The sequence below is a fragment of the Penaeus japonicus genome, unplaced genomic scaffold (assembly GCF_977035675.1).
Source record: "Penaeus japonicus unplaced genomic scaffold, GWHDUDI00000001_assembly GWHDUDI00000021, whole genome shotgun sequence".
In the NCBI taxonomy this organism is placed as follows: Eukaryota; Metazoa; Arthropoda; class Malacostraca; order Decapoda; family Penaeidae; genus Penaeus; species Penaeus japonicus.
Window position 1 is genome coordinate 31,802,584 of NW_028234423.1, and position 12,500 is coordinate 31,815,083.

General features: G+C 42.0%; 1 protein-coding gene across 1 annotated transcript in view; it reads right to left on the reverse strand.

The window, feature by feature from the left end:
• Positions 1–12,500, reverse strand: part of para (sodium voltage-gated channel paralytic) — a 145,365-nt gene that overhangs the window by 72,688 nt on the left and 60,177 nt on the right. Inside the window, exons 8-11 of the mRNA XM_086548991.1 lie at positions 10,939–11,145; positions 6,139–6,202; positions 2,639–2,783; positions 2,141–2,347 (exon numbers count right to left, since the gene is read on the reverse strand). Coding sequence (XP_086405117.1) covers positions 2,141–2,347; positions 2,639–2,783; positions 6,139–6,202; positions 10,939–11,145 — 623 coding nt within the window. The remainder of the gene's footprint in view (positions 1–2,140; positions 2,348–2,638; positions 2,784–6,138; positions 6,203–10,938; positions 11,146–12,500) is intronic.

Below are 12,500 nucleotides of genomic sequence, written 5' to 3' on the forward strand. Positions count from 1 at the left end.
CCACACACCCACACCCACACACCCACACACCCACACTCCCACACCCACACTTCCACACCCACACAAACACACCCACACTTCCACACCCACACTTCCACACCCACACTTCCACACCCACACTTCCACACCCAGACTTCCACACACCCACACTTCCACACCAACACTTCCACACCCACACAAAGACACCCACACAAGCACACCCCCACGTCCACACCCACACAGCCACACCCACACTTCCACACCCACACTTCCACACCCACACTTCCACACCCACACTTCCACACCCACACTTCCACACCCACACTTCCACACCCACACTTCCACACCCACACAAACACACCCACACAAGCACACCCACACTTCCACACCCACACAAACACACCCACACTTCCACACCCACACTTCCACACCCACACTTCCACACCCACACTTCCACACCCAGACTTCCACACACCCACAAACACACCCACACAAGCACACCCCCACTTCCACACCCACACAAACACACCCACACAAGCACACCCACACCCACACCCACACAAACACACCCACACAAGCACACCCACACTTCCACACCCACACAAACACACCCACACACGCACACACACACACCCTTCCACACCCACACAAACACACCCACACAAGCACACCCACACTTCCACACCCACACACACACACCCACACAACCACACCCACACAAACACACCCACACTTCCACACCCACACAAACACACCCACACAAGCACACCCCCACCTCCACACCCACACAAACACACCCGCACAAGCACACCCACACCCGCACAAGCACACCCACACCCGCACAAGCACACCCACACAGCCACACCCACACACACACACCCACACACACGCACCCACACACACCCACCCACACAAACACACCCACACAAGCACACCCACACTTCCACACCCACACAAACACACCCACACTTCCACACCCACACTTCCACACCCACACTTCCACACCCACACTTCCACAACCACACACACAAACACACCCACACACACGCAAACACACACACGCTAACACACCCACCCACACTTCCACACCCACACTTCCACACCCACACTTCCACACACACACTTCCACACACACACAAACACACCCACACAAGCACACCCACACTTCCACACCCACACAACCACACCCACACTTCCACACCCACACTTCCACACCCACACTTCCACACCCACACTTCCACACCCACACTTCCACACCCACACTTCCACACCCACACTTCCACACACACACAAACACACCCACACTTCCACACCCACACTTCCACACCCACACTTCCACACCCACACTTCCACACCCACACTCCCACACCCACACTTCCACACCCAGACTTCCACACACCCACACTTCCACACCAACACTTCCACACCCACACAACCACACCCACACTTCCACACCCACACTTCCACACCCGCGCTTCCACACCCACACTTCCACACACACACTCCCACACACACGCTTCCACACACACGCTTCCACACACACGCTTCCACACACACGCTTCCACACACACGCTTCCACACACACGCTTCCACACACACGCTTCCACACACACGCTTCCACACCCACGCTTCCACACACACACACACACACACACACTCCCACACACACACTCCCACACCCACACTTCCACACACACACAAACACACCCACACCAGCACACCCACACCTCCACACCCACACAAACACACCCACACTTCCACACCCACACTTCCACAACCACACACACAAACACACACACACAAACACACCCACACACACGCAAACACACCCACCCACCCACACAAACACACACACACACACGCAAACACACACACCCACCCACACAAACACACCCACACAAGCACACCCACACTTCCACACCCACACAAACACACCCACACTTCCACACCCACACTTCCACACCCACACTTCCACACCCACACTTCCACACCCAGACTTCCACACACCCACACTTCCACACCAACACTTCCACACCCACACAAACACACCCACACTTCCACACCCACACTTCCACACCCACACTTCCACACCCACACTTCCACACCCAGACTTCCACACACCCACACTTCCACACCAACACTTCCACACCCACACAAACACTTCCACACACGCAAAGCTCAGGCTTGAACTCACCCGAAGTGCCTCTTCCTCAGCAAGAGCAGCTTCTTCCTCTTCTTCGGCCTTCTTCTGCAACTGATCGTAGGACATGGCGACGATAGCCAGAATGAGGTTCACCAGGTAATAGGAACCCATGAAGATGATTAAGACGAAGAACAAGATGTGCCAAGGTCCGGCCGCACGTAGCACCTGGGGTCAAGGAGGAGCATAGGAGGTGAGAACTTGAGGTCCTGTAGAGGTATTACGGAGCCGAGAAGAGCATTTAAGCTTGTTTGCATTGACGAGAAAGCAAGAACACTTAGAATTTTTTTTTTTTTTTTTTTTTTTTTTTTGGTTTCTAAATTTCTCTACTTGAATTTTAAAATCAAGATCAAAAGAGATTGGATTGGATTTTTAAAAAAAAATAAGACAAAAAAAAAAAAAATACGACGATTATAACTACTCTAAGCAAAAAAAGAGATAAAGCTCAAATCAGCTTACCAATTGATATAAACTCTCCCAGAAATCTTGGGTCATCAGTCGGAAAGCTGATAAGAAGGCCCAGCCAAAGGTGTCAAAACTTGTATACCCATAGTTGGGATTGGGGCCAAAGCCTTGTAAACATATGTAGTCCTTGGGACACTTCCTGTTGGGATATAACCGACGTCGTCAACATTAGGAGAGGAAGGACTAAGGGAAAGGGAAGAGGGGGGGTAAGGGGTGGTAAGGGGTGGGGGGTAGGGGAGGCTGCTCGGAGAAGAAAGAAAGAAAAAAAAAAATAGCGAATGATTATTATAGGACAACAGAGACGGGATAAAAAAAGGAGTTGGTGGCATTTTTTTTTCTTCTTTTAGGATGATCTAAGTTGGTAAAAAAGGGTAACTTTGTTGAACTCAATTTTTTTTTTTAGGAAGATGAGAAAGCCTAAACTGCTAAATGGAGGAGGGAGGAGGAGGGAGGGAGGGAGGGGGAGGGGGGTAAGAGAGAAGGGGACGAATGAGCTGGTTGAAATGGGAAGAAAAGCTGTGGCAGTATTTTTTTTTTTGTTTCATTAATATGACGGGGACACAAGAACTCATCTATTGAAGTACGACGGGGGATGATAGAGGAAGCCACAGGGAAGACCATATCATTAAAAAAAAGAATAATATATAAAAAAAACAGAAGAAAGAAAAAGGAAACAGAAGGAGTAGCTATTATATAAACATGAATATTGGTACACGACGACCGAAAGGCACGGTCTGCGTTGACACAAACTAACTATTCTGACAACAAGTCGATCGTAAAGAGTCTAATCTTGTATATGGATCAATACCCTAATCAATAACAAAGAAAAATTACGGAGATATCATGAAGGGGGGGGGGGGGAACTAGTAAGAGAGTGGGTGGGGGGGAAAAATAGTCAAAAAGTAGTAAATAGTCACAGTTTTTTTTCTTTCTATCGGGCTAATATAATCCATGGGTGGTAAGCTAGCGGCGACATAATTGCTAGATATTGAAATGATTACTAGACATGTGGGTCATGTTAGTCAACTATATTTCATACCATGAGACTGACTGCTACTGTCACTAAGGAGACTGAGAGACTATGTGGGCTGTACGTGGTAACCAAAAGAACAAAGAAACAGATAAATACTAATTCAATTCTAAATACAGTTGAGAATTCTTATATATATATACATATACATATGTCATAAGATCTAAAGAAAACAACGAGATGATTTATAAGTTGGGAAATAAGGAGATGTAGCTCGAGACATGACCTTGAGAAATAGAGAGGTATTTCTGCAAGAAAATATTAACATGGAGAAAGTGAGATTTAGTATACCTGTACATCAACATATATACGATTTTGTTTACTTTCTATTTGAAACCTTAGAGTAACCATGTGACCACCACATCTCTTTATTTATATTTTTTTTTCATTCCTTCATATTTGAAAAAAAAACAACTAAATCTTCACTCTATACTTAAGCAATGACAACGGTGCAGGATAACAAGCGCATGCAAGGAAAATTAAAAAAAAGTGTTTGCTTGCATCCTTCAGGAGGCGATGGAGTTGTTTTAGTGAGTCAGACGCCGCAGGCTATGCCAAGAGAGAGGACCAAATACACAGAGGGAAATCTGTCTCTTAGATATAGATTGACTGAGTGAATTTGCCTTAAAAAAACAAACAAACACAAAACTATAAACTCAAAAAACAAAAATAAAACATGGGATTCGACAGCCAGGAAAAGAATCTTAATCTTTCCTGGAATTTATTTATCTTAATAACACTGTTATTGTCATTTCCGTCTTTGCTCAATTTTCGCTCAGTAAGAGAGAGGCCTTCCCTCAATCACTCTCAAAGAAGAAAAGAAAATTCAAAAGAAAGAAAAAGAGAAAAAGAAAGAAACAGAAAAAGAAACAGCATATGATATGCAGCGCTACAGACTTGGCTTGAACCGCGCGCGTCCGAGGCACTCCAGAACTACACACACACAAAGCTACACAAGGAGCAAGCTTCACAAAGGGCTAGAACGAGGAGAGGACGAGCTACAAGGGCTACTCGAGGGCCGTCCGCCGCCCAGTGGGCTGACGGCTGTCGAACGGTGCAGTCCCAGCCCAAGCCCCCGTAGTACATGCTAGGCGAGCGCCCTCTCTACAGCAAGGGTTCAACTTCACCGCAGTGCATAGGCCTCCGCCCCCCCTGACTGGTCGTCTGAGTCAGGCTATCATCTGACGTTAAGTGTAGTTTAAGAATCCGGTACCACTTAGCCTAGAGTATGGAGTGACAGCACAACAATGCAATTGCAATGGACTAAAGAGTGCAGATCAAACGCAAAACATGCCTTTTAGTTATGCATGACAGAAAGAAAGGAAATCATATATATCTATCTATCAGCATGATCAAATGTCTATTAGCATGCAGACGACTGCCTTTGTAGGAGAAAGAATGAGGGAAAAATACTATTTTTTTTTTCAGGAATGCGAGTATATCTGGAGGATGGAAAAAAAATATATATATAATCATTTTCTCTTGGGGTGGGTGGGTGGGTGGTAGTGGTGGTGGGGGGGAGGGGGGGCGTGGAAGGGATTAGCGTTTGAACATATTAAACAGTTAAGAGATATCAAAATTATGCTCCAGAATGAACTAACTGACACAGGAGAGAGAGAGAGATCACCTCTTCCTTTGTGTTTTTTTATATATAATTATTGATTTTATATTCACATAAGCGTTAGAAGGATCTAGTTAATAAGACTGAGTTCTAGAAGGACAATTTTATCGTGGGGAATGAAGGATTTTTAGAGCGGACTGGTTTGAAAATTGGCAAGACTGATTGGCTGGCTATTTGAAAAGGCTGTTAGAAGATACAATCAATGATATTTACACGTTTAATGTCTCTTTTTTTAGATTATTGTTTATTCACAAACCTCGTGACTGCATTACAATAGTGCACTGAACTCTTAAAGCAGTCATGGTACCGGATAATTAAAAAAAAAAAAAAAGATCTTTGGTTTAATCCAGGAATTGAAAGAAATACACAAATAAATGAAATTTTGAGTCCGGCAGCGATGACCCACAACATCCTACTTCGCTAGGGCTGTCTTTCCGTCTAAAAACTATAGAAAATTAGCCCTAACTGAAGCACACGCGTAAGGTCGTTGTTACCGGTCTCGGGTGTACAGACAATAAGCCAAAAAATAATGAGAAGAATAAAAAAAAAAAATAAAAGAATTAATATTGGAAAAAAAGAACAAAAAAAATTATGATCAGTGCCTCAAAATAAACTGCATTTTGAAATCAAATCATGAGCTAAAAAATATGGTGGTGACCGTTGTGTCAAAACAACCAGCAGGTCGAACCGAAATTCAAGCAAAAAAAAATATGTGAAGACCGGTGCGTCAAAACACTCAAACAGGTCCAAATCAAACAATAAGCAAAAAACTGATTGACCGGTGCGTAGACTCAGGTAGGTCTAAGCCATGTAAAAAAAAAAAAAAAATCATTTTTATCTTACCCTGCACCACTACTGTTGCCGCACAATGGCTTTTCGCCTAGGTCTTCATCCACGTACCAATTTGCTGAAAAATAGGATAAGCAAAATCAACTCTCTGGTTTATTTTTCAGTTTCCCCAAAAAATAGGCAGCGGGTCGGCGTAAACACACCTTTGGTCGGCTCGTCCCAGACCTTATCCGCTACCTCAAAAATAAGATTTGGTTTTTCGGCGGAGAGGCTGGACTAGCGTATTTAGTAAGGAAAAAAATTATATATAGAGTGTGTGCTTGTTTTATGTGCTCCCTAGCGTAAATAATAATGATAATGAAAAAAAAAGTTAATTGGTTCATTTTTTTCTTTTTGTTGTTGTTGTTGTTGTTCGTATATGAACGCCGAGGCTACACTGTCAGTCAGGTGGCCTAAACCATGCTAGGCTGTCAGGGACTACCTAACTACAACTTCAGGGTCTACTTAAACTACCTACACAACTGAAACTACCTACACTAACAGTCTGGTCAGTCTAGTTTAATACACGGCGCCAGTTACTATTTGACTTGAGGGTGAAAAAAAGAAAAAAAAAAAGAAAAAAGATATTTCTTCAGGAAAAAAAAGTAAAAAATTGTATCCCATGTGTGGACTCTGCTAACGGGAAGTTAAAATCCATTTCAAAAAAATATTATATATATATATTTATAAATATATATATGTATAAGTAGTCCAACTAGCATCATGCAGACACTGAGAGACGCTACGGCCCCAGTTAATACGTTGAGAACTTGCGTGTGAGAGTTGCTTCGTATGGCAGCCTCCTTCCCACCTCTGACGTCACAGCCATGGATCCCGGATCACCTAATACACGCTGTAAATGTACAAGTGGAACCAAAGCCCCTAAATTGGTCTCGTGAGGGGGCCAAGAGGAGGGTGTGTGTGTGAGAGGGGGAAGGAGGGGCAGGGGCAGGGGCAAGGGGCAAGGGGGGAGGGGCAGGGGGGAGAGGGTAAGGGGGAATCTAGTATCATAGCACTGGGAACCTGAAGGGACAAGGTTTAGGATATGAGTTCCGGTGTTGGTCTCTGTTTTCTTTTCTTTTTTTCTTTTTTTAAGGGGGGTCTTTAGAAAAAAAAAATTGTGTGTTGAGGATGTGGGGTGATGGGAGGATTAGTTCGTTTATTATTAAGGTGTATTGGAGATGTGTTGATCGTGGGAGTGATTATTATGAGGGTAGGGAGTATAATGCGTAGCAAATTAAATTAGTGTTGATAATGACAATACGAAGGGAATATGTCGCATATATAAAAAAAAGAAAATCTTCCATGCAGTTAGAATTAAAATAATCATAATCAAATTGATTTAGATCTAAGTACCCATTGCAATAATAATAATAATAATAATAATAATTATAATAATAGTACTTATAAATAATCGATTGCCTTAACTTACAAATACCACAAATGTACGCTTTCCTAAAGATTCTTTTAAATGGACCCAGTGCATGAAGCATTTATTTACTGCATGTGCACAAGCTATGACGCAATGAATTACACGCGTATGAGTCAGCAGAGATGTGTGTGATTAAGTAGAGGAGATAATTAAGGGAAAATCTAAAGCATGTAGTAAGTCTAACGCTGGTAAGATATGTCTGTCGTGAGTATGTAAAAATTCCCTGAAAAAAAAAGTATTATGACGTAATGTACGAGCCCGTATTAAGTATTCCTCGAGTGCATTGTTCTAGAATATCTTTTCTAGAGGGATAAGATATAGGTAAATAAACGTATTTCGTCTAGAGATTAAGGAGAAAGTTGCGTTCTCTCCCTTTCTCTCTCTCTCTGTCTCTCTTTCTTCCCCCCGCTCTCTATCTCTGTCTCTCTCTCTCTCTCTCTCTCTGTCCCTCCCTCTCTCTCTGTCCCTGTCTCTCTATCTTTCTCTCTCTCTCTCTCTCTCTCTCTCTCTCTCTCTCTCTCTTTCTCTCTCTCTCTCCTTCATTCTCTTCCTTTCCTTCTTCCACCTCTTTCGATTACGTATTCGCACTAATGCCCAAGCTGATCCCCTCCCCCCTCCCCCCCTCCGCCTCCCCCCACCTCCTTCTCCCACACTTTCACCCTACGTCCCCTTGTCCGAAACTCCTTTGTATGCAGGATCGAAGGGGAAAGGGGGCAGGGGGCAGGGGGGGGATATCAACGTTGCAAGGTACAGGAGAGTGGGGATCAATGTTGAAAAGTACGAGAGGCGTGAGAAAAGTAAATGTTGCAGGGTGTAAGAGGGGGGATCAGTTTTATAAAGTGGGGAGAGGGAGAGGGAGGGGAGGGGGAGGGGAGGGGGTTTTGATGTTGCATATGTTTGATAGTGTTGCAGTGGGGGAGAGGGGGGGAGGGGGAGTGAGGGGGTTTGATGTTGCACATGTTTGATAGTGTTGCAGTGGTGGTGGGGGTAGGAGGGGGGTAGGGTAAGGGAGTGGGAGATAAGAGAAGGCGGTAGGAGGGGCAGTATTGCATAAGATAAAGGATGCTGGTTATACATTTCTCAATGATTTTGGACTGTTGCAGATTTTGTTGCAGGTTTTGTGTTATTTGTAATCCCCGGTGTCTTTATTATCATTATTATCTTATCCTTATCATCATCATTATCGTCATTATTATTAATGTTTTTACTATCACCATTATCATTATTATTGCTATTAACTTCATAAGTATTATCATTGCTATTATTCTTATTCTCATAGTCTTCAATGTTATAATCATAATACTTATCATTATCACTATTGTTATGATTATTGCTATATCTAATTATCATTGTTATAATTGACCTGCAACATTTATGTACGTGAAGGAAAAGATAAATGCTCTACACACACACACACACACACACACACACACACACAAACACACACACACAAAAAACAATAAGTATCTACGTACATACAACACACAACCCCCCACAAGTAAATACAAAACATGTTTTAACATCTCTAAGGTTCCCTATTACACAAATTTGCATAACCTATCCACATGACATAAGATCCGACTATCTCATAAATTTTACATGATGCAATATAACTCCCGAAGAAAAAAAAAAACAAAAAGACTAAAGTCATTTGCAAAGAGATGAGCAATACCTCTTTGATGTCTTAATCACAACGCATTTACGAATAATGGCTATGAGTGCCTAGTCATTCCCTCGCGTCGTGTCCTGATGATGAACTTGAGATGATTGCAATGGATTCGGTTTATTGCAGATTGCAATTTAGCAACTGGCGGAATTATAATGATTAGTTATTTGTTCTAGGGTGGGGGATGTATCACACTGAAAGACTTTTTTTTTAATACAGGACGTCAAAGGAATACGTTTTTTTTTTTTTTTTTTTTTTTTTTTTTAGTTCTAAGTGCCTGGGGGTCTACCAGGCTATAGGGGGGGGGGGTATATATCTACGTCAGAATGACAGTGTCATGTGGACCAGGTGTTTACGACATTGTCAAGCCTTGTCGGGGAAGATTCTGTCTGGTACGTCAAGAGAGCGTGAAATTACTACGGGGAGAATGTCAAGACAGTGTGACGTCATGGTGACAAAAGAAAAAAAAGAAAAAAAAAGAAAAAAAGAAAAAGGGTAGCGTCATGATGTAATTCTTAAAAAAAAGAAAAAAAATATGTTACGGTTGAAAAATAAAAGGAAAAAGGGTACCGTCATGATGTAATTCTTAAAAAAAAAAAAAAAATGTTACGGTTGAAAAATAAAAGAAAATATAGACATTAGATAATAATTGTCTATATCAGAAAGTCCATTGCGATGAGTAGGGGTCCATTTCGAGACATTATTATCATCGTCGTTATTATAGCTATCATCCTCCCTCCGCCCTTTTGATAACCATTAATGTCCATAAAGTACTTCTCCTGACGGCTGTTGTTTCGTTGTCATAAGTGTTATCTAAAAATAATACAACTAATTGGTTATATGGCAACAACACACAAAAAATATCCAGTAATTGGCACCACCAAAATGTCAAAAATTGCCTTTAAATTGCACTTCTTATGCATGGAAAAATATCTATAAGAATCTACAAAAATAACACAGTAAGTACATATATATATATATATATATATATATATATATATATATATATATATGTACCAATGTGGAATGGGTGGGGGGTGGGGATATCTAAAAAAAAAAAAAAGTAAATAAATACAAAAAACAAAAAACAAATAAAAAAAGATACTTACCCGTGGTGTAGTGTATCTTGTCACACTCATTAAAAAAAATCCCTTTGTATGATGAGTATCTTATTTAAATTCACTAACACACTAACACCTGAATGGCTTATGATCAGGGTTCGATTTTTGTTTCACTTTTTAAAGATTTTTTTTTTTTTTTTTTGGGGGGGGGCATTTTCCTCTTTCTCTAAGAAATAGGTTGAAAATAGGACTGCAGCTAGACATTTCAAACCCCCATTTTGTCCAGTTCACAGGTATTTTCTAGTATCATTATTATTAGTATCATCATTATTTTTATCGTTATTACTATTATCATTACTATCATTATCATACATATATATATTTTTTTACCAATGTCACCTTTGGAAATGAAAAACACCCTAACGAAAGAAAAAAAGAAAGAAAGAAGACAAAACATATATAAGAAAAAAACAAAAAAACAAAAAAACACCCACCTAAGCACGGGGAGGAGGAGGAGGGGTAGGGTGGGTTATCCCTCCATCCCTCCCCCTACCCCCAACCCACCCCCTATACCCCCCTCCCTCACACACCCCCACACCCCCACCTCAGACCAAAACCCCCACACACACAGCCCTTCCAATCATGTCATTACTTACTTTCGTTACTATTAAAGTTGAACCAGTCTTCGTGTGTCCAATGTTCTTTACTAAAATTAAACTTTCTGACACACTTTTGAGTCAAGACTCCCATGTAAATCTGTAGTCCAAGTAAGGCAAACACGGAGAGGGAGAACACGGTAAGAATGATGACGTCACGCAGGTTCTTCACTGATTCTATCACAGCACCCACGATGGTTTTCAGACCTGCGGGGGGAAAGGGAGAGAAAAGGGTGGTTAAAAAAAGGGTTCAGTTTTCAGACCTGCGAGGGGAAAGGGAGAGAGAAAGGGCGGTTAAAAAAAAGGGTTCAGTTTTCAGACCTGCGGGGGGGGAAAGGGAGAGAGAAAAGGGCGGTTAAAAAAAAAGAAAAGGGCGGTTAAAAAGAAAGAAAGGGTTCAGTTCAGTTCAGTTCAGAGAGATTTGCGAAGACGTCCCTCTCTTCGTCCGGGCTATATATATATATATATATATATATATATATAGGCACGAGTCAGCCCGGCGAAAAAATAGGGGTTATTTGGATGTTGGTTTTGTTGCAAAGAGAATGGGGGGGGGTGAAAAGGGTTATTGCTTGTTTGCTTGTTGTGTTGCAAAGACAGGGGGGGGAGGAAGATGCTTGTTTGCTTATTGCAAAGAGAGAGGGGGGAAGGTTGCTTGTTAGCTAGTTGTATTGCAAAGAAAGGGAAAAAAAGAGAGGGGGATAATGGCTTAATTGTTTGCCGGAAAGAAAGGGAGGGGAGGGGGAGGGGAGGGGGGAGGGGGGAATGGCTTGTGTTAAGAGAGGGGAAATAGCTTAATTGTTTACCAGCGGTATTGCAAAGGGAGAGAGGGGAGGGAGGGGGGCGGGGGGGGGTGTTTTGACTTAAGTGTTTTGCTCGTTGTCGTGGAAGAAAAGGGGGAAGGGTTGAAAAGAGAAAGAGCGAAGTTGCATGATCGTTTGCTCGTGTTGCAAGCATAAGGGGAATGGCTATTTACTAGTTGCATTGCAAAGAGAGGGAAAAAGGATTAATGGTTTGCTAGATCTATTACAAACAGTGGGAAAATGGTTTACTATTTGCTACTAGTACATCTCCTTTGCTAGTGGTAGTAGTAACGCCTGGTATTTTGGTTACTATTTACTTAAAACTATTACCATTCAATTACGTGTTAGTGCTACTGGCTATATGCCTCATATTTATAACTGCTATTAGCTGTTATATGCTGTTATGTCATCACTACTATCAGCTTCTTGACTAATGCATCACAACTACTATTAGCTTTTATTTGCTATTACATAAGTATAATTTATCAGTTTGATCAATGCACTATTGCTCTTTGCTATTGATGTATCAATTATTGCAAAGCTATTGCTAGCAAGTAAGTGCACTATCTCGTTAGCTTCTATTTGTCAAAGCTATGACTATTAATTCGATTAATGTGCTACTGCTATAAGCCACTATCTGGTTATTGCAATACCGAATAGTTACTATCTAAGCAATAGTTTTAGTATTACTCACTATGTGGGTGTGGTAAGTAATGATGCTTACACTATGGTTATTGTAGTTATATCACAAACCGTTAT